We start from the raw sequence: 23,779 nt of genomic DNA, 5'->3' as shown, positions 1-23,779 counted from the left end.
TCTCAAGAAATCTCAGTCCGTAAGGAGCCAATTCCTCTATTTATGTCTTGCAGGTAACAGCTCTACACTGAAATGGACAATTATTAATTCCATGTACTTCTTCAGATTGTATCCTGCTCTGCCCACTAGACATTAAAAAGTATGTTAAAGATAGAGATATACAGGAATTATATCAATGTGCGAGACTTCAACCAAATGACCTGAAATCATTCCAACTTGCAGTATACTTTTCATCCCACTTGAAGTGGCAGCTTCACAAAGCAAGCATGCATAAAGATAATCTACAAATCGAATGGTCACAGACAATGTTACAAAATGAAGAACTAGATAGTGAGACTTAACAACATTCCATTTCTGTGGTCTCATAGAGAAACCTTGCAAATTGCATGGCTGCTTATCAGTAATGAGGCACTTTGAGCTGGATACTCAAAAGGTCACAGAATACAAAAGCCATTGTTCTGGCTCAGAGGCAGTGAACAGCGAGCCTGGTTAGCATCACATCATGATCCGGAGCTGTCTATCATCCATTCATAAGATGGCTAAACTATTCCCCTTGTACCTTATCAGGCATGTAATCAATTGTTAATATTATTGGTTTGCAGGAGAACTGAAAACATGAGCAAAATACACAAAATGCTGGAGAAGCTCACCAAGTCAGACAGCATCAACAGCTGGGGGTGGCGGGGGGGAGGGGGGAGGTGGTGGGAGAGAGAATAAACAGTCGACGTTTCAGGCTAAGACTCTTCATCAGGTGATGAAGAGTCTTGGTTCGAAACATTGACTGTTTATTCCCCTCCATCAATGTTGCCTGACGTGCTGAGTCCCTTCAGCACTTTGTGTGTATTGCTCAAGATTTCCAGCATCTGCAGTATCTCTTGTGCCTGTGCACAATTCTGAAATCTTCCCTTTGTCCTGTGGAGATATTATGCAAAATTTTTTGTGACTCTTTCCACTGGATGTTATATCTACAGTACATGGATAATGAACATCTAGTGCTTGAAACACACCCAAGTCCCCTGTGATTCTTCAATCACTTGTTTTCACTGACAACCCCATGTTTGCTGAGCTACATTAGCCCTCGGGCCAGTAATCATCCATTTAAAGAGTTTTACTTTATAATCCCATTTGCCCTTGCCTCTCCTATTCGCCATAATCTTAGCTCCTCTGAGATTTTGCAATCTTCCTTTTCTTCTAACAAATCTATTCATTCCATTACTGATAACCAAGCATTCAACCTGGGCTCTGGCATTTTCTCCCCAAGATTTCACCCCTCAAGTTCTCTGCTTTTATTCTCCAAATCTACCTCTTCCACTAAGCATTCAATTATCCAAACTCTTATCTCCTTTCAAGGCTCATTGATGATTTTTCTTCTAAATGTACAATATTTCAGAATAAAAAGAATTGTGTTGTTACTACAAAAACTGGAAAAGCTAGAATTGCTTTCTTTTCGTAAACACGAGGAATTCTGCAGATGCTGGAAATTCAAGCAACACACATCAAATTTGCTGGTGAACGCAGCAGGCCAAGCAGCATCTCTAGGAAGAGGTACAGTCGACGTTTCGGGCCAAGACCCTTTGTCAGGACTAACTGAAGGAAGAGTTAGTAAGAGATTTGAAAGTGGGAGGGGGAGGGATGGAGCCAAGAGCTGGACAGGTGATTGGCAAAAGGGATATGAGAGGATCATGGGACAGGAGGCCTAGGGAGAAAGAAGGGGGAGGGAAGCACCAGAGGAAGATGGAGAGCAGGCAAGGAGTAATTGTGAGAGGGACAGAGAGAGGGAAAAAAAGAGACAAAGGAAAAAAAATATATATATATATATAAATAAATAATGGGAGGAGGGGCATTAACGGAAGTTAGAGAAGTCAATGTTCATGCCATCAGGTTGGAGGCCACCCAGACAGAATACAAAGTGTTGTTCCTCCAACCTGAGTATGGCTTCATCTTGACAGTAGAGGAGGCCGTGGATAGACATATCAGAATAGGAATGGGACGTGGAATTAAAATATGTGGCCATTGGGAGATCCTGCTTTCTCTGGCGGACAGAGCGTGGGTGTTCAGCAAAGCGGTCTGCCAGTCTGCGTTGGGTCTCGCCAATATATAGAAGGCCACATCGGGAGCACCGGACGCAGTATATCACCCCAGCCGACTCACAGGTGAAATGTCGCCTCACCTGGAAGGACTGTCTGGGGCCCTGAATGGTGGTGAGGGAGGAAGTGCAAGGGCATGTGTAGCACAAAGACAGAGAGGGGCATTTCTATTATGCAAGGAATTGCTGTGATCTGCAACATTACCTGCAAAGGCCGAGGCAGCAGGTGCAAAATTGACTTGAACAAGAAAAACAGGTCTGGCAGATGGAAGCCGTCATTACTGCCTTTCGAAACACAACGCATGATGGGCAGACTGGATACTTTGATTCTGCACATTTTCATGATTACTTGATTCACAGTAAATAATTCGCCCTTTCCAATCAGTGACCTACAGTACCTGTGTGTATGGGGGCACACCTCAACTATCCCCCTGGATTCAGTCTTCTCGCCTTCTTCCATCTCGTAGAAAATGGCCAGCTCACCTTTCTGTCAGCCAACACAGAAGCATAGCAGTCACCATTGGCAAGTCAAACTGATTAGATACACTGCTTGCAAATTCATTCTACCCCGAGAGCCCCTTCCATCATCTACAAAGCACATCAGCAGTACGATGCTATAGCTTCCATTTTCCTTGAAAAGTGCAGCTGCGAGTGGCACGCTAGTATAGTGGCTAGCGTAACACTATTACAGCCATTGCGATTCAGTTCCTGTTGCTGTCTGTAAGGAGCTTGTACGTTCTTCCCGTGACCATGTGGGTTTTCTCCAGATGCTCTGCTCTCTTCCCACATTTCATCGACATGCGGGTTAGGGTTAGTAAGTTGGGGGCATGTAACGTTGGCGCCAGAAGTGTGGAAACACTTGTGCTGCCCCCAGCACATATTTGGATTGTGCAAATGACACATTTTACTGCTTGCTTCAATGAACAAGTGCCAAATAATGACAACCTTTATCTCTCATCTTTATCTAACGATTCTCAAACTGCTCAGCACCATACAGAACTAAGGGGCAGTGCAGTAGAATTGAGCTGGTGTCACTTGAGCGGTGAGGCAGCGTCTCCTGGAGCAGCTCCCTCAGCAGTCAAGAAACGCGGGTTCAAGTCTGAACTCCTGCACTGTTGGGTGCATCTCCCCGCAACCACATGGACCAAATGGGCTTCCTCCAAGTGTTCCTGTTCTCCCCCCATAAATTGTCCCTAGAGTGTAGATAAATAGTAGGATATGGAGGGGGGGAAATTGATGGGAATAGGGGGAGAATAAAATGGGTTAGGGTAGCAATAATACAAAATTGGCTGCTTAATGACTGACTCAGAGGCTGAAGGCCTTGCTGTCTGTGAGAAAGCAGCTCACTGGTTTAATACCCTGCTCACCATTCTAAACCCCGAAGGTCAAACCTGTGATCGGTGCCCTGGGGTGAAGCCTGAAACTGGAGGCCCAATACCTGCAAATCTGAGCATCTGGGGAGAAGGACTGAAGACCCGTAAACAGGCCTATCCTGTGGTTGGAGGCCTGTCTGGATGCCTGAGAGGGTGGGAAGGACAGGAAAGGGGCTTATTTTGCTGTTCTTGCTGTTGCTTGCGCTGCTCTGCTGAACATTGCGTGCACACTATGTTGGTGCTGGAATGTGTTGCGACACTTGCGCGCTATCTCTAGGCACGTCCTTGGGTGTGCTGGCTGTTAATGCAATCGATGGATTTCACTGTGTTTTGATGTACATGTGATAAACAAATCTGAATCTAAATCTGGAGATTACTTACAAAATACAATGCAGTTACTCACCAGAGTTACACCAAAACTTGAAACCTCAACCCCCAAAGGAAGCACAAACAGAAACACCACCACCTCTGATTTCCCTCCAATTTGCTTGGTGAATACATCCAGCCAGAGTTCTTCATTGTTGCTGGCTCCAAATCCGGGAACTCTCTCCTCTACAGCGCTGTGGGAGTACCTTTTCCAGAAAGACTGCAGTGGTTGAAGGCAGCTCTCCACTACCTTCTCAAGGGCAAGTTCAAGTTCTCAAGTAGCAGAAACTTGTAAAATTAGTCTACTCTATCATGGGTACCAGCCTCTGTAGTATCCAAGACATCTTCAAGGAGTGGTGCCTTCAGAAAGGCAGCGTCCATTATTAAGGATCCCCACCACCCAGGGCATGCCCTTTTCTCACTGTTACCATCAGGAAGGAGGTACAGAAGCCTGAAGGCACATATTCAACAATTCAGGAACAGCTTCTTCCCCTCTGCCGTCCGATTTCTAAATGGACACTGAACCCATGAACACTACCTCACCACTTTTATTTTTTGCTATTCTGCACTACTTATTTTAACTCAGTTCTCTACATTTAACACACTTCACGACATATGCTGGTGAGATTAAACCTGATTCTGACAATTAGCGATGAGCAATACATACTGACAGGTCCCAAATAATTTTTTTTTTTCCTAAGTCCTTTCAGGCAACTACAGGTTCTCCCCAGTGTATGGGTTTCATTCTTGTGAGCTCTTTTGTAACTCAAACAATTCGCAAGTCAGAAGTGTGACTGCAAGCTAAGTTCTCATACGGTACATGATGCCCACAGCACTGCAGCATGTGGCAAATCTATCCCAAACACTTGCTTGTACATATGAGTTGTACGTAATTCACGGTTTGCAAGACTAAACTTCCAGCACTTTTCCCCAAGATTCCTTATGTAAACAGGACTTTTTGGACCAATTAAACATGATGTGAAAACAAGGAACTGAAGTTCCCACCTGACCTTAAACTTGAAGAATTTGAGGACCTCGGCGATATCAAAGTTCAGATCTTCACACAGCATATCCCCAGCAATCTGGAAATACAAAGCTTGTGATATTAGAATATTTCAAGCATGCATGCACAGCCTCAAAGTGTCATCATTTAAGGAATACGTACCACCATGACATCATCACTGAACTTCTTGCTACTGACCACCAACTCAAAGTCAGCCACAGCACCCAACTGGGTTTCATTGGTAGTTGAGCCATCATTAATAATGTTTTCCGTTGGGAAGTCATTGGCAGTTGCCCATCGCTCATAGTACTTGTATCTGAAAGTGAAAAAGTGCAAGTTAAATCCAAAGTTGCAGAGCGGATATATTTCAGCTTCATTCAATACTTAAACTTACTTCAGCCCATCACCCCTACCGGGTGCCGACAGCAGCTCGCCAGATCCTTCCTCTCCCAGGAGTGAGGTCTTTGGAGCGTCTGTTGCCGTTTCTGTAGCTCTGGGTTTTTAACAGGATGGGGTTGCTAGCCCCATGGCCACCCCTACTCCTTTCACAGGCGGGCTTGGGGCCGCACATGGCAGAGTTCTGCATTACAATGTATCATATCAAACCTTCCCATTAATTTAATCTGCCAAAAACTCACCCACTCTGAGTTATTGTGTTAAATCTACTCACTGCCTTAACTGGATTCCAGCTTGTAAGACATTTCTGTGTCTTTTATTTGACGTCTATTTTGCCTACACAATAAATCAGGCTGGCTGTCTCATGGTGAGTAACTCTGTCTCTGTCCCTTGCCCCGGCACCATCTACAAATCATAAAAGTGATGCAATCGCCCCACTTGTGTGGATGAAGCTTCAAGAATTCAGTTAAGAAATTTGACACTGATCTGAATAAGTTAAGTAACCGTGGTAAGTAACTATGATTACACATCTGCACAATACACTGTGGTAACAGGGCTGACTTTTGTCAGTCACACATTACAAATCCATGACTTGAAGAGGGAAAAGTGGCATGAGAACGCAACCTTCTCTCACTCACACTCCCTCACTCTCCCCAGGTTAAAAATCGGAAATTCTCGTCCTCACAGTGCTTTTTTAAAATCCCTTCACCACTGGGACTGCAGAGCTTCCAGCAGGCAAATCAACACTCTCTTAATGGCAAGTAGAAATGGACTGGAAAGGGTGATTCTGCAACATTCCATGAAATACTATACAATACCCTCAGTTAGACTTCTAGCTGGTAACTCACTCCCATGTCTGACAACCTACAGCTTCCCTCTGACTAGATTCCAGCATGCAATTCACTTTTTTTTTTGCTCAACTAGTATATAGTCTGAAAAATGCAAAATGGATCCCAGCCAAATTTACTTGTCCTGCCTCAGATATTTACATTTTATTCATTTTTGAGCCCCACCCTCACTCTTTCCCTGCTGAAATTTAGCTGAAACCATTTATCTTCCTGTTAATGGCCAAGCCTATTTTCCTCTCTGCAGATGCTACCTGGCTCTGATACTTTCCAAAGCTTCTTTCTTTTGCATCTACAACAGACAGCATTTGACTTGGACTTTACTTCACCCGTGATCTGAGCAACGGAACAAACACACTCACTTGTCTGCATTTGTGATGAGGTAGACTTCACTGAAGAGGTTACGCCTGCAAACAGAACAGAGGAAATATGTATATATGCAAAGTAAAACCATGATGAAGGTATATAGAAAAAAGAACGGTCTTAGAAACCTTCACAGCCTCAAACATCAGAAGTGCTTATTATACTTTTTTGAAAAGTGCTGTAGTGTGGAAAACATGGCTGCTAGCTTCTACAGATCAAGATCCAATTAAAACAACAGGGTACATGATTTAATGATGTAATTTGAAGCATATGCATGGGTCATGACATCAGGGAGCATTCTTGTCCAAAATAGTGTCATAGGGGTTTCTTTTTGCTCTCATCTCATCTGAAAATTGCCTTCGAGAACACAGCATTCCTGGAGACTTCCGGTAGAGCTCATGGAGTGAAGTCGTGTTCTTGACTCGCTCCATTACCTCTGAGTTTTTTTTCCTATGATCAGCTATATTAAGCTAACCATTAAGGCATCAACTTTTATAGTACTTTGAAACAAATTGTGTTTTTTGATATTCGGATGCTTTTACGGTCTGCTATGTCTAAGAATGGGAAAAATGGGAAAGACGGCAAACCTCCGGTTAGACCGAAAGGTACCGACCTTCCTCCAACTGAACCATCGTTAACCTTGAAAGCTATATCGGATCTAATTCAAATGGAAATTTCAACCTCTATAACAGAGCTGATTCATGCGGAAATTTCAATTAATCTCCAGAAAATTGCCGATGCAATCGATAAAATGCAAACATCTATCATGGAACATCAGTCTGCTATATTTAATCTTCAAAAATCCACGCAACAAAATGAACTCAAGATGGGGAAAATCGAAGAAACAATTACTGTAATGAAGAAAAAAACTTGACTTTCTGACTTTTTAAAAACTCTGACTTAGAATCCAGAATGCGACAGCAGAATATTCGAATTATTGGTATTCAGGAAGCTGCTGAATCTGACAACCCTATAAAGTTTTTTTCTCAACTTCTAAAAGATGCATTTCCCACCGTATTTTCTGACCAACCACCATTATTGGATCGGGCTCACAGAGTTCCATCATATTCGTCTAAGTCAGATAAACCTCGGCATGTTATTTTACGATTTCATTACTTTCAAGACAAGGAGAAATTGCTTCGATTCGCTCGATCTAAAGGTTACATTGATTTTTTGGATCTTTATTTTCGATTCGTGGAAGACTTCAGCAAACAGATTCGGGATCAACGGGTTCGTTACAGATCTGTGATGTCGGAACTCTACAAGATGGATTTAAAACCAGTGCCGCTTTACCCAGCGCGTTTAAGGATTCGCACACTTGATGGGGCTCCCCGTTTTTTTGATTCTCCATCAGATGCCCAGAGTTACCTGGATCAATTTTCATCTTCAACATCTTAATCGTAATTTTTAATTATCTCTGTTTGATCTGTTAATCTGTTGGGTTTAATTTTTTTTTGCTTTATATGGGCAGAAAAGTTTATTTTTGGTTTAATTAACATGGTTGCCAAACTTTTTTTTCAACTGCGTCATTCCTTTCTTTTTCCCTGGGGATTCTGGGTGGTTATTCCCTCAGCATCATTTCACGTATTTCCTTTGAGGCCTTAAAGTTTGTAGTTTTCAAATGTACTTTTTGTAGTTTTTCCTAACCAGGCTATGTTAATTATCTCGTTTCTTTTTTTTTGTTTAATCATAGGGTCTGTTGTTCGTTATGGTTTTCTTTATATTTACTGGCTTTTTCTTTGTATTATATCGTGCTTGTCTTAACTAGTCTACTTTTTTTTATTCCTTTACTGTTTTATAATTTTAGCTGATCTTTTTTATACTTACACTTTTTTTTAGTGAGCGTTTATCGGAAGTCATGGAGATAGTCTTAGTGCTTGCTTCTTTCTGGCTGGTCTGTTTTAGATTTAGCTTTGGGGTCATGGGGTAGGGGGTGGTAGGAGGGGCTTCACTTTTTAGTTTTTTTCTTCTTGGGCTACTTACATTACCGAAGCATTGGTTGTGTTCTCCTTCCCGTTATCTCTCGTTTGTTCTGTTCCCTTTCCGGGTTCGTGGGTCGGACCTATTGTCAATCCTTTTTTTTGCGGGTTGACTTTACGGTTTATGGAGTCAATTTTGGAGTTAATTTTGTCTCTTGGAATACTAACGGTCTTAATCATCCAATTAGAAGGAAAAAAGTTTTTAAAGTATTCCGGAGACTTAAAGCACGTTTTATTTTTACAAGAGACCCATGTGCGGAGGGGGGACAGACTACGTGTTTTTAAATTTTGGAAGGATCAATAGTTCCATCCGAACTCTAACACTAAGATTCGAGGTGTCTTTATTTTTATAGACCCCTCAGTTACTTTTGTACAACATCATATTATTTCTGATCCGAATGGTAGATTTCTATTGGTTAGTGGACTACTCTTTAATAAAATGGTAGTTTTGGTTAACATTTATGCTCCCAACATGGACTGTCCAGAATTTTATAAACACTCTTTAATCTGTTCCTGAATTTGAATGGGTTTTCACTAATCTGGGGCGGAGATCTTAATACTTGTTTATCTCCAGTTTTGGACCGTTCGGCTCCTTTACGGACCTTACCCAATAAATCTGCAACTTTGATTAACTCATTCCTCTCTGATTCTGGGTCGACGGACATTTGGCGTTTTTTGCATCCTCAGGAAAAAGATTTTTCTTTTTTTTCCACATGTTCACCATTCCTATTCAAGAATTGATTTTTTTTTTTAACTGACTCTCGTCTTATTTCTTCAGTGGTTAAATGTGATTATGACTCTATAACCATTTCGGATCATGCTCCACTTAAGCTTTCTATTAAAATATTGGCCAATACACAAAATAATAGACAATGGCGTTTTAATTCGCTGTTGCTTCAGGACTCGGATTTTGTTAACTTTATGAATGAACAGATTGATCTTTTTTTTTTACAATTAACTATACAGAAGATATTTCTATGAACATCCTTTGGGATACTTTTAAAGCTTATATTCGTGGTCAGATTATCTCGTATTCTGCTGCTTTGAGGAAGAAGCTGAAGCAGGAGGAGCTGGTAATTGTGGACAAGATTAAGGAAATTGATAAGAAATATGTTACAGCTCCCTCTGAGGAGTTGTATAAACAAAGAACTGAACTTCAAATGGAACACAGTTTATTACTTTCGTCCTCGATTGTAAATCAGTTAAAGAAAACAAGAAGTGAATTTTATGTACATAGTGACAAAGTTGGTAAACTGTTGGCTAATCAGCTGAAGACTAATTATACTAAATTTCAAATTAATCAGATTTATAATCAAAATGATCAACTGATACTTGATCATGCTGAGATTAATCAAGCCTTTTTTGATTTTTATTCTTCCTTATATCAATCAGAGTCTTTACGAGACTCTAAATATATGAATGACTTTTTAAGATAACCTAGATTTCCCTAAGATTTTACAGGATATATCTTCTATGCTAGATACTTCCATTACCACTGATGAGATTAAGAATGTTATTTTTTCTATGAATCCGGGGAAAGCTCCTGGCCCTGATGGGTTTACCACGGAATTTTATAAATTTTTTGCACCTTCATTAATCCCTTGGTTATTTAGGGTTCTGGAGGCTTCATTAAAACTTGGTAAACTTCCCGAATCCTTCTATAGAGCGTCAATCTCTTTAATATTAAAGAAGGATAAAGATCCTGCTCAATGTGCATCTTATAGACCAATATCTTTATTAAATGTTGATTCTAAAATTTTTTCTAAATTATTAGCAAACAGATTAGAAAAAGCACTTCCTTATATTATTTCGGAAGACCAAATGGGTTTTATTAAAAGTCGTTACTCTTTCTATAACATTCACACACTGTTAAATATTGTTTACACTCCTTCACAAAACGTTCCTGAGTGCGTTATTTCTTTAGATGCTGAAAAAGCCTTTGACAGAGTAGAATGGCCTTACTTATTTAAGGTGCTTGAAATGTTTAATTTTAGCTCGAAATTTATATCCTGGATTAAATTGTTATATCATTCTCCTATGGCCTCAGTTCGTACTAACTCTTTTAAGTTCACCCTTTTTCCCTCTTTCTCGAGGTACTAGACAAGGTTGTCCTCTTAGTCCTTTATTATTTGATATTGCATTAGAACCTCTTGCAATTGCTATTCGAGAATCTCCAAATATTATTGGGATAACTCGGGGCTTAAAGTCCCATAAAATATCACTCTATGCTGATGACTTACTTTTATATATTTCCAATCCTCAAAAATCTATCCCTGCTGCTTTAGATTTATTAGCACAATTTAGTCTCTTTTCCGGTTACAAGTTAAATCTCAGTAAGAGTGAACTTTTCCCGATTAATAAGCAACTTCCCTTGTATCATAACCTTCCGTTTAAATTGATTAATAATTATTTTTCATATCTTGGGATTAAAATTACTTGTAAACATAAAGATCTATTTAAGACTAATTTTTTACCCTTAATTGATCATATTACTCAACTTTCATTTAAATGGTCTCCATTATATTTAACTTTGATTGGTCATATTAATGCAGTTAAGATGTTTATTCTGCCAAAATTTTTATATATATTTCAGGCATTACCGATTTTTGTTCCAAAATCTTTTTTTGATAAAGTTGACTCTAAAATTTCTTCATTTATTTGGCAAAATAAAAACCCAAGACTGGGTAAAATACATTTACAGAAAGCTAAGAGAGATGGAGGTTTAGCATTACCTAACTTTAGATTCTATTATTGGGCAATTAATATTCGACACATGAAATTCTGGTTACTTGACCAAGATACACTATCCATTCCTAAATGGGTAGTATTCGAATTACAATCTGTTCAAGGTTATGCACTTGGCTCTATTTTAGGTTCTTCTCTTCCTTTTGATTTGAAATGCCACAAACAGGTCTGTAACCCGATAGTTAAATATACCTTACGTATTTGGTTTCAATTCAGAAAATTTTTCGATCTTAACCAATTTGGGCTAGCGATCCCTATTTTAGGTAACATATTTTTTCCTCCCTCTTCCACGGATCGTGCTTTTCAAATTTGGAAGACTAAGGGTATTTCATGGTTTTTGGATTTATTTTTAGATGGTTCCCTTATGTCTTTTGAACAATTATCTAATAAATATAGTTTACCAAGAATACATTTTTTTTAGATATCTCCAAGTTCGAAATTTCCTAAGTACTATACTTTCTTCCTTTCCAATGCTCTCTCCTACATATATTTTAGATACTATAATTAACCTTAATCCATGTCAGAAAGGTGCAACGGCTATTATTTATAATATTATTATGAAACTTAGGAAAGCTCCATTTGATAAGATTAGGTCAGATTGGGAACAGGAATTGGGTTTTATTATTTCGGCGGATGACTGGGTGCAGATTTTACAACTAGTCAATACTTCCTCTATCTGTGCTAAACATTCCCTAATTCAATTTAAAGTTGTCCATAGAGCACACATGTCCAAAGATAAATTAGCTCGTTTCTATTCTAATATTAATCCTTTTGTGACAGATGTCAGGGGGAGATAGCCTCTTTAACTCTTATGTTTTGGTCCTGTCCTACTCTGGAAACCTTTTGGAGAGACATTTTTAATATTATCTCAAAGGTATTGAATATAGATATTTCTCCCCATCCTATTACTGCTATCTTTGGATTACCTAAAATTTCCAGTAATCTTTCTTCTTCAGCCCGTAGAATGATAGCATTTCTTACTTTAATGGCAAAAAGATGTATTTTACAACATTGGAAAGAGATTAATGCTCCAACTACGTTTTTTTGGTTTTCACAGACGATATTATGCTTAAATTTGGAGAAAATTAGAAGTAATCTTTATGATTCTTCAGTTAAATTCGAACAGACCTGGAGATCTTTTATTCAACATTTTCATTTAATGTAATTTTTTTTCTCTCGGTCCATATTTATGTTCCCTTCTTGTTTTTCCTTAACTGTTTTTAATGGAGGTCGGGTTTGAGGACGTGATTTTAAGTTCTTTAACTCTACTTGTTTCCTAGTTAGCTCATTGCTTTGCTTTGCTTTTCAGTTTAGTTGCACGGTGGGTTTTTTTGGGGTTTTTTTTCTCTCTTTATTGATATATATACAAATTAGTATACTATTATATTACCTTGTTATTTTAGGTTTAAATTGCACTGTTTGTATTAATTTTTTTTCTGTATTAATACTTCCTGTAATATATTATATTCTAACAGTGTATTAGTGCCTATATGGTTTACCCTTTGTGTACTTATTTTTTTTTGAACCAACATGTCGAGGAACCAACTAGAGAGCAGGCTATTCTGGACTGGGTTTTGAGCAATGAGGAAGGGTTAATTAGCGATCTTGTCGTGAGAGGCCCCTTGGGTAAGAGTGACCATAATATGGTGGAATTCTTCATTAATATGGAGAGTGACATAGTTAATTCAGAAACAAAGGTTCTGAACTTAAAGAGGGGTAACTTTGAAGGTATGAGACGTGAATTAGCTAAGATAGACTGGCAAATGACACTTAAAGGATTGACGGTGGATATGCAATGGCAAGCATTTAAAGGTTGCATGGATGAACTACAACAATTGTTCATCCCAGTTTGGCAAAAGAATAAATCAAGGAAGGTAGTGCACCCGTGGCTGACAAGAGAAATTAGGGATAGTATCAATTCCAAAGAAGTAGCATACAAATTAGCCAGAGAAAGTGGCTCACCTGAGGACTGGGAGGAATTCAGAGTTCAGCAGAGGAGGACAAAGGGCTTAATTAGGAAGGGGAAAAAAGATTATGAGAGAAAACTGGCAGAGAACATAAAAACGGACTGTAAAAGCTTTTATAGATATGTAAAAAGGAAAAGACTGGTAAAGACAAATGTAGGTCCCCTGCAGACAGAAACAGGTGAATTGATTATGGGGAGCAAGGACATGGCAGACCAATTGAATAATTACTTTGGTTCTGTCTTCACTGAGGAGGACATAAATAATCTTCCAGAAATAGTAAGGGACAGAGGGTCCAGTGAGATGGAGGAACTGAGTGAAATACATGTTAGTAGAGGAGTGGTGTTAGGTAAATTGAAGGGATTGAAGGCAGATAAATCCCCAGGGCCAGATGGTCTGCATCCCAGAGTGCTTAAGGAAGTAGCCCAAGAAATAGTGGATGCATTAGTGATAATTTTTCAAAACTCATTAGATTCTGGACTAGTTCCTGAGGATTGGAGGGTGGCTAATGTAACCCCAATTTTTAAAAAAGGAGGGAGAGAGAAACCGGGGAATTATAGACCGGTTAGCCTAACGTCGGTGGTGGGGAAACTGCTGGAGTCAGTTATCAAGGATGTGATAACAGCACATTTGGAAAGCGGAGAAATGATCGGACAAAGTCAGCATGGATTTGTGAAAGGAAAATCATGTCTGACGAATCTCATAGAATTTTTTGAGGATGTAACTAGTAGAGTGGATAGGGGAGAACCAGTGGATGTGGTATATTTGGATTTTCAAAAGGCTTTTGACAAGGTCCCACACAGGAGATTAGTGTGCAAACTTAAAGCACACGGTATTGGGGGTAAGGTATTGGTGTGGGTGGAGAATTGGTTAGCAGACAGGAAGCAAAGAGTGGGAATAAACGGGACCTTTTCAGAATGGCAGGCGGTGACTAGTGGGGTACCGCAAGGCTCAGTGCTGGGACCCCAGTTGTTTACAATATATATTAATGACTTGGATGAGGGAATTAAATGCAGCATCTCCAAGTTTGCGGATGACACGAAGCTTGGCGGCAGTGTTAGCAGTGAGGAGGATGCTAAGAGGATGCAGGGTGACTTGGATAGGTTGGGTGAGTGGGCAAACTCATGGCAGATGCAATTTAATGTGGATAAATGTGAAGTTATCCACTTTGGTGGCAAAAATAGGAAAACAGATTATTATCTGAATGGTGGCCGATTAGGAAAAGGGGAGGTGCAACGAGACCTGGGTGTCATTATACACCAGTCATTGAAAGTGGGCATGCAGGTACAGCAGGCGGTGAAAAAGGCGAATGGTATGCTGGCATTTATAGCGAGAGGATTCGAGTACAGGAGCAGGGAGGTACTACTGCAGTTGTACAAGGCCTTGGTGAGACCACACCTGGAGTATTGTGTGCAGTTTTGGTCCCCTAATCTGAGGAAAGACATCTTTGCCATAGAGGGAGTACAAAGAAGGTTCACTAGATTGATTCCTGGGATGGCAGGACTTTCATATGAAGAAAGACTGGATGAACTGGGCTTGTACTCGTTGGAATTTAGAAGATTGAGGGGGGATCTGATTGAAACGTATAAGATCCTAAAGGGATTGGGCAGGCTAGATGCAGGAAGATTGTTCCTGATGTTGGGGAAGTCCAGAACGAGGGGTCACAGTTTGAGGATAGAGGGGAAGCCTTTTAGGACCGAGATTAGGAAAAACTTCTTCACACAGAGAGTGGTGAATCTGTGGAATTCTCTGCCACAGCAAACTGTTGAGGCCAGTTCATTGGCTATGTTTAAGAGGGAGTTAGATATGGCCCTTGTGGCTACAGGGGTCAGGGGGTATGGAGGGAAGGCTGGGGCGGGGTTCTGAGTTGGATGATCAGCCATGATCATAATAAATGGCGGTGCAGGCTCGAAGGGCCGAATGGCCTACTCCTGCACCTATTTTCTATTTTTCTATGTTTCTATGTTATTCAATAAAAAGATTTAAAAAGAGAACACAGCATTTCTCTTGTCCTGCACTGGAGTTCCTGCCCAAGTTTTCCACTCAAATCTCTGGCAGGCTGTCAAAATCCACACTCAAGTCAGAGGCAAGAGGTGGCCATTCAGCCTGAACAAAGATGAAAGGCAGCCAGTTAAACACTCCTGCAACCTGAATCCTAGCATTACTGTGGCACAAAGGGAGCCCCTCCTGACCAGTGGCTTCCAGTAGTGGACTTCAGTTAATTTCAGAGTTCAGGAAATTATTCTTTTATCAAGTGCCTTCCCTTTTTAAGAAACTGATGGATTCAGTTTTCACCACCTCAACAGGCAATGGATAACTAAGTATTTTCACTCAGTACTTTCCTCCCTCCTTTGTAATTTTCACCTAAAATTTTTAATCTATGAACCCTGGCTCGCATCACATCATCATCTTCAATAAAATCTTACAAATTTCCCTGATGTCAAACACTCTACAGAACTCAGTTCCTACACAAGCATATTCAATCAGCAATTCACACAAAATACTGGAGCAACTCAGCAGGCCAGGCAGCAACTATGGAAGAGAGTAAAGAGTTGACGTTTTGGGATGAGACCTTTCCTCAGGGCTCCGTTCAATCAGTAATTGAATGATTTAATGAGAAAAGCTTACCTCATCTCCTCAGTGCACATCCAGTGGTCATGCCTCACCTCCTCACTATCCACTGCTTTCAAACCATCTCCGAGATTTGATAATCCTTACACAAATAACTTATTCTGACCAGAAACGTATTTGAAGTTAATACAACTGCAGCTCTTCCAAGCAGAGGAACAATAACAAAAATCCACTCACATATTAACAACTTCCCACCAGAAATCCAAGATCTTCTTCCCACCGACTCCAGGTAACAAAGCCTTTGGGACTCCCTCCAAATGGGAATATAGGCCGGTTGCTTCATTCTGGAAAGAAAATACAAATAATGTCACAGCAGCCTAAATAGTATGTGATCTCTGTTCCTGGTATGTATGAAAGCAGAGATATTAACCAGCGAGTCCACAATAGAACCACTCTTGGTGAAGACTGGCATAAAAACAAGGTTGCATCGTTAAGAAAATTGGCAGGACAATCTTTCTTGCTGCAATGTTGTTTCTTCCCTCTAACAAACCATCCGTAGTTAGTCTTACAGCGATGACACTTTCAGAACCCAGATTACCTAAATTTATGTGGTCAAGCTGCGGTATACAGGTGACACTTAAATTTGTGTTCATCAGAAAGGGAGGGCCTCGATATTGTCAACACTTTCATTTAAGTAAATGAGAAGACGGGCCATCGATCCAATATCCGCAAAACAAGGGACCTCCACCAACTCACCCTGCTGTGGATTCAGATTTATTTACCGCACGTGCTTGAAAACATACAGTGAAATGTGTCATTTGCATTAACAACCTACACAAGATGTGCCGGGGGCAGCCTGCAAGTGAGGCCGCACATTCTGCTGCCAGCACAGCATGCACACAATGTTCAGCAGAACAGCAGCAAAACAGCTCCTTTTCCTCCTACCCACCCATTCACACACAGACAGGCCTCCAGCCACAGGACAAGATGCCTCAGAATCTTCAGTGGACTTGCAGACATCAGGACTTCTGCACACACCAACTCAGGGGATATGACTATCAGGCCTGTTAGGCCAAAAGGGTAGTGGATCCAGCCAGTTAGGCAGAAAGACGCAAATTCCCCTCATCTCTTTCAAAACTTTGTTTATTAGGACGGAACAGAACAAGCATTAAAATACTCTACACGTGCGCAGGCCCCTGTCATGCATGCCAAAGACCACGGTGGTGAAGACATTCAACCCGGACAAAGATTAACTCTTTACAATGCAGAATCCGAACTTACAGTAACCTCAGAAAATAAAGAGTATGGTGAGACACTGAAAAACATAGCCCATTTACGATATTTTGGGAGTCACGTTTCAGTGCAGACATCAGTGATGAAACATCATAGCCCTCAACAAGCCAGTACTGCTTTTGATCAAATGAGTTTAAAAAGTATTTAAAAGACAAGACTTGAAAGCTTGTGCAAATGAAAGGTCTCCCAGGCAGCAGTAATTCCTGTCCTCCTGTACGCTCCTAGACTAACTACAGCAGGTATCTCATGGCACTGGAAAAATGCCACTAATACCATCTCTGAAAAGTCCTCTAAAGTCACTGGAAGAACAAGCTGGCCGATGTCAGCTCCCAAGCCTCCAGCGCTGAAGTCAGAATTACACATTAGACAAGCTACATCGCTTATATTGATACTGGACTCCTGACATAGACATTCTATTCTAAACTCTGTCGTGGGAAAGATTACTGGGTTGACCAAGGAAAGGCTTTGAGTATGTCCTCTAAGTCCCACTGAAAGGGAATCTCTGATCCAGGACTGTTCAAAGTGGAGAACAGCTGATTTTGACAGCCTCCAGTCCATGCATCAGGAACACATACAGGTCATGGATAAATGGAAGGAGCTGACTACCTCACAAACCTCCTATCTGATCTTCCTATCAGTCACTGTCTGTTCCATCTGTGAATGAGTTTATATATCATAGTCATAGAAGGGTACAGCATAGAAAAAGCACCTTCAGGCCACCGAGTCCACACCAACCATGAACTACCCACACACTCATCCTACATTAAACCTTTTTTGTATTTCTTCTGCACGTTCTCATCATCTCCTGCCAGATTCAACTGCTCATCTACACAGTAGGTGCACTTTACATTGACCACTTAATCTATGGTTCCTTGAGGTTGTTATAGCTGAGGCTGGTAGTGGGGATAAGCTCCCACTACCTATTAAATGCTCCCAATGACATGCATCTCAAATAGCCTCTGACAACCACGTCCAGCTCCTGGCCTTCATGTGTGGCTTAACTACTAAGCCCAGCAGAATTGTTTCTACTGGCAAGAGAAGGGGCAAAGGAGAGTTGCTGACACCTTAAAAACAGTTGCTTCAAGCAGATGGGGCTCGTCAGTTATGGTGGGCAGCTCGTCTAGAAGGACAACTCTGATCTCAACCCCCCCACTGTCTTGCAGCTATACCCACTCAAAGGGAAGGCTTCGGGAGTAAACCCTGATAGAAAAATCCAGAGCTGGAGCCCCTAAGGCAGTCTTACATTGAGTTCAATGTTGACTGGCATCTCCTGCGACACTGCTGGTGCCAGACTGTATCGGTCTCTGCCGTTCCTTTGGGTTCATCAGATGCACGGAGAGGGGAAGCCTGCTACATGGGCAATAGCTTGCCCTCCATATCGTACTGCCCTGGCTTGCGGATCACATACACAGTTGGAATGCAACATCCACGGTCGACCCTGACTGACAGAGGCTTCACTCACTCACTTAACCGATCAACTGGCATGTCTTTGAGACATGGGAGGAAACCAGAACACCTGGAAAAAATATGCAGTCACAACAAGAAATTGCAAACTCCACACACATAGCATTCAAGGTCAAGACTGAACAATGGTCTCTGGAGCTGTGAAGCTCTGGCTTCATGACAGTTCTCGTTCCCTATGCACCATCTCCTTCTAAGGCAGCCCCACGACAATAAGTCACTCTTGACCCCGAGATCCTCTGGTTGTCCAAGAACAAGGGCACCATGGTAGGTAGCAGTTAGCGCAACGTTATCATAGCTTGGACCTTTCCGGAGTTCAGAGTTCAATTCTGGCACCATCTGCAAGGAGTTTGAACATTCTCCCCTTGAACCGTGTGGGTTTCCTCCAGGTGCTCCAGTTTCCATCTACAGTCCAAAGATTAGTAGGTTGATTGGTCATTGTAAATTGTCCTGTAATTGGGTTAGGATTAAATAGGTGGGTTGCTGGGCAGAGCGGCTCATCGGCCCCAGAAAGGACTGTTCTGTGATTTAACACTAAATAAAAATAAAATAAATTCAGGGAATGAGACTTTCATATTTAATGAAAAATCTTGAGTTTATATAGCACTTTTCAATCCAGAAGCACCTTAGAACCATCCAAGTACAGTTTGAAATGTCTCTACTACAAATAACAAACATGATCAATGATTAGATAACCTGTTTAATGATGTAGTTTTAAGAACATGATAATTATTCTATTTAATCTTGTCAATATTTATCCTTGAATTAACAACACTAAAGGTATCAGATTATCCAGTCAGCAGCTCATGGTTCTTTGAGGAAGTTTGCGGGATACAAATTGATTGTTACATTTCCTATGTTATTTTAGAGACCATAGAGCATGGTACATGGCTATAAAGTACTTGGGAATGCCCTGAGGGTATAAAAGGCACAATGGAAATGCTAGTTATTTTCTCTCCACACACCAGAGGATGTCCAGCACTTCCCACTTGCATTTGGGACCAAACCATTTGTAGCTCACAGTCAAGGTTAAGTTTATTGTTACAAGAACATGTAGGCACATATGCAATGAGAAACCCTTGAAGGAGCATTACAGGCATGTAGCATCAGACACACCAACATGTCTCTAATTTGTTCCCAGTCCTACCTAGTAGTACAAAACTAATATTTTTTACTGCAGTTGAACCACCAAATAAAACTTCATAAATCAATCTGTACAAATTCAAGGGATTTTTCCTAGTCAATAATCGCACCACTTGTCTTATTCAAAGTTCTTTCCTGTTCTATTCCAGCAGATTCTACTTTTGTTCAGCAGATCATTGTTCCTTCTTGTTCACCCCCATATTCACTACTATCCAGAGCATGCCCTCTTCTCATTTCTACCATCTGGGAGGAAGTACAGGACCTTGAAGACCCACATTCCACAATTCTGAAACAGTTTGCTACCCTCTGCCAGCAGATTTCTGAACGGTCTATGAACCGAAGACTGTTATTCCATTTTTGTCCATTATTTATTTTTGTAATTTATAGTAATTTTATGTCTTTGTACTATACTGCTGCCACAAAACAACAAATTTCATGTCATAAACACAAAAGACTCTGCAGATGCTGGAAATCCCAAGTAACACAAAAAAAAATGCTGAAGGATCTCAACAGGTCAGGCAGCATTTTTGGAGAGAAATAAATAGTCGACATTTCAGGCCAAGACCCTTCATCAGGGCTCATGTCAGCCAAGTCTATAATAATAAATTTGATTCTGATTTTAGACTCCTTTACCAAATTCTTTCTGATTTCTATAAACTCAATCAGTTGGCATTATTCTTCATGATGAGTCCTGGCAGATCAGGTCTCTCCGCTACCGTTCTTACTGGTCTCAAAGGAGGGGAAAACCATTACAAGAGTAGCTGCAACATTACAATTTTCACAAAAACATAACCATAAACTGTGTCTGTGTTTCCAAGCCTTTTATCCTCTTGCAGTTACATCAGAATTAGAAAACCTGCAGTTTGCCAGCAATCACAACAGGAGCACGGAGTGTTTGGGCCTATAAACGCAAGTTTTTCCAATCATTTCACAAATCTGTAACAAGTTTTGGAAGCATGGCAGCAAACAGTTAAAGTACTTTCAAAAGGAATGATGCATTGTACTGATGCATTTAATTGTTAAGCATTAAAGATGAAGTACAGGTTTTTAATATTAGAGACTAACAGAATAACTGAAGGCAATACAAGAGCTGCTAAATTTGAGAGGTTACAAAATGATTTTGAGGACTAAAATGGTATGGTATATTGGATCTGACGTTTCTAAATATAACTACTTCAGGGACAAGCCTTAAAGTGGGTATAGTTAATATCCTTAGAGCTCAACAAAACTCTCACTTGCCACTTTAGTTCTCTAACCAGTGTAGTAATGTGAACAATTCCTGACAGTCTGCTATATGATAATGAGGAATACTTAAGAGATTGAATCACATCACACGGGCAGATTCAAAATCTTAGGACAATTTTCAGTTTTTGAACCACTTGTGCAAAAGCAACTAAGTATTTCTAGTATTTCCATATTTAACACTACTATGCTTTAGACTCAATACTTCTCTCTTCATCCCCCACTGAACAAAGGACAACAGCCCACACTGGCATCCGGGACATAACACAAAAAAACCACTCCCCTGATTGGACAGCTCACATTCCAAAGTACCCGTGATCTCTAACCACAACCCAAACACTGCTTCTACAGAAAGACCATTACATTAGCAGTGAAACCTTTCCCAGGGTGTTACACTTGTTATCTGTCCAGTGAGTATTTTAGTAATTAGAACAAAGATTATTCACATAGGTTTCCTATACAACCATTTCAACATCAGTTATCTAGGGAATAGCAATTTAGTTTTATATATGTACACACATACACACACACACAAAATGCTGGACAACTCAGCAGGTCAGGCAGCATCTATGGAGGGAAATAAATAGTCAACATTTTGGGCTGAGATCTTTCATTAGGACTGGCAGTCCTCAAAGATCTTGGCTCAATACATCAACTGTTTATTCTTCTCTATAGAAGTTGCTTGACCTGCTGAGATCCTCCAGCATTTTGTGAGTGTTATTCTAGTTTTCCAGCACCTGCAGCATCTCTATGTCTCTAATAATATGGTAATTATAGCATTTTTCCCCATTTGAACCAATTTTACAAAAATATATGGTTCCAAAAGAGAAAATGGTGCCAGAAACTGAGTCATGGATCTTACCTTATCGAGATGCAGAGAAATAGGAAGGAAATCATAAATAGTAAGGCCTCAGGGCTGAAGGCAGCATCTGAGTTAAAGACACAAGCAGGGCATAGACAATGACTCTTTTGGGGGATTGTCCATGCCCTCTTTGTACACTCACTGTTTGCCCTATCCGCAGCTCTTTCCCTATAGCCCTCAAATCATTCCACCCTCCTCCAAGGCCACTATTCAGTTCCCTTTGAATTGGCAATTGGTAGTTTATTTATTTATTATTGTCACAAGATACAGAGAAAAGTTTTCTTTGTTGCAGGCCATCCAAACAGATTATTCTGTATATTAGGGGGAAAACAAGAGAATGCAAGGGAAGTGAAAGTGCAGTGCAGGTGGACAAATAGAGCGCAAAAGCCTTAGTTGAACCTTAATTGCAATGAGTTCCAGTCTACCTAGATTTTTTCTTTTGTCCTATAGGGCTTTTACCGGTCACATTTAGTGCTTCGCTGGGTCCTAGCTAACGCAAGCAGCTACTTATCACTTATAAGGACGGAAGTTATAACAGTCTTGCATATCAATAATGGACGAGATACGGACACTGGTAAAGACTAATCTACACACGGTCTACACTTTAATCGTACCATTTGGCAACAAAATATTTCCAGGCGCCCTGAGCTCCTGAAACGTGCTGGACAAAAGCAGAGTGCCTTTCCAAAGACATACGCTGCTAAACCGTACCGTAAACCGGATGCTATTGAACCTTCACCCGACAACACAGAATCTTTGTGCGGGCAAAGGGGAGAAGTGAGGAATGATCGTTTCACCATTTACTGTTTTGTTTACTTTGCAGCCATTCTGTTGAGAAATGTTTAGGTGCGGAAACTCAATCCCTGTTACTTTGGACTTGGCTGCAAATCCTACACACGAAATTAGCGCAGCCACGTAATACCTGTCTGCGTTCGCAGTAACGTTATGCATTTATTTTACAGGGGTTTTCTTTTAGAAAAAGTATTCCAGAATCCGTAAATGGCGATGTTCTCGGTGAAGTCTGTACGGGGCAAGTGGCCTCTCAACCTTAAACATGGGAGGTTAATAAATATGCCGCACAAAGGCCGAGGAAGCGCAGTCCAGGACGAGCGACAAGAGCAACTGCTCCAGTCCAGCGTGCGGTTATGTCTAACACAGCCCTCAAAAACGAGCTAAAGTGATCAGCACGAGTAGAGCAGTTACTCCGGAAACCTTGAGATGGGTCTTTTAGTGAATTTCAAAAACCAGTGCAATGTTCATAAAGCGAGTTAATTCACCTTGATCTCGCTCTCCAGCAATGTCCCATGTCCAGCAACTAGAAGTACGCAGATCATTACGGCGGCGCCAACAACCAGCTACGTGGCGATTCGATGAAATTATCCACAGCAAAGAGCTTTTTAAACAAACCCACACACTATTCGATCGCCGCCTTTCATTGCACTGCGTCCTGACATCACGGCATACAGGCGGGGCCAAGGTAGCGGCAGGAAAAAGTAATGGTACTGTTGCTTTCCCGTTTGCATTATGTGTCTCCATAGCTCGGGGCAATGAGTTAGTTTGAACTCTACCTCTTTCCTGAACGTAAGAAATGCTAGATATTATAATAATGATTTTTAAAAACTAGACACTAGAATACTACAGCACAGTACAGGCCCTTCGGCTCTCGATGTTGTGCCGACGCATATATTCCTAAAAAATATACTAAACCCACAATACCCCGTAACCCTGTATTTTTCATTCATCCATGTGCCTGCCCAAAAGGCTCTCAAATATCCCTAATGTTTTAGCATCCACCACCATCCCTGGCAAGTCATTCCTGGCACCCACAACCCTCTGTGTAAAAAACTTACCCCTGATATCTCCCCTAAACTTCCCGCCCTTAACTTTGTACATATGCCCTCTGGTGTTTGCTATTCGTGCCTTGGGAAACAGGTACTGGCTATCCACCCTATCTATGCCTCCCATAATTGTGTAGACCTTTATCAAGGCCCCTCTCATCCTTCTACGCTCCAAAGATAAAAGTCCCAGCTCTGCTAACCTTGCCTCATAAGACTTGTTTTCCAATCCAGGCAACATCCTGGTAATTC

General features: G+C 40.9%; 1 protein-coding gene across 1 annotated transcript in view; it reads right to left on the bottom strand.

Annotated features, from left to right (window-relative positions):
* The window catches only part of gkup (glucuronokinase with putative uridyl pyrophosphorylase), a 92,262-nt gene extending 69,148 nt beyond the window's left edge, over positions 1 to 23,114 (bottom strand). The window contains exons 1-6 of the mRNA XM_063038160.1: positions 22,970 to 23,114; positions 15,929 to 16,035; positions 6,432 to 6,476; positions 4,991 to 5,144; positions 4,836 to 4,907; positions 2,485 to 2,573 (exon numbers count right to left, since the gene is read on the bottom strand). Of these exons, the coding sequence (XP_062894230.1) occupies positions 2,485 to 2,573; positions 4,836 to 4,907; positions 4,991 to 5,144; positions 6,432 to 6,476; positions 15,929 to 16,035; positions 22,970 to 23,026 (524 nt within the window). The 5' untranslated portion in view covers positions 23,027 to 23,114. The remainder of the gene's footprint in view (positions 1 to 2,484; positions 2,574 to 4,835; positions 4,908 to 4,990; positions 5,145 to 6,431; positions 6,477 to 15,928; positions 16,036 to 22,969) is intronic.
* Between the last annotated feature and the right edge of the window lie 665 nt (positions 23,115 to 23,779).

Source organism: Mobula hypostoma, chromosome X2 (genome assembly GCF_963921235.1).
Source record: "Mobula hypostoma chromosome X2, sMobHyp1.1, whole genome shotgun sequence".
In the NCBI taxonomy this organism is placed as follows: Eukaryota; Metazoa; Chordata; class Chondrichthyes; order Myliobatiformes; family Myliobatidae; genus Mobula; species Mobula hypostoma.
This window is presented reverse-complemented; position numbering and strand designations above follow the sequence as displayed.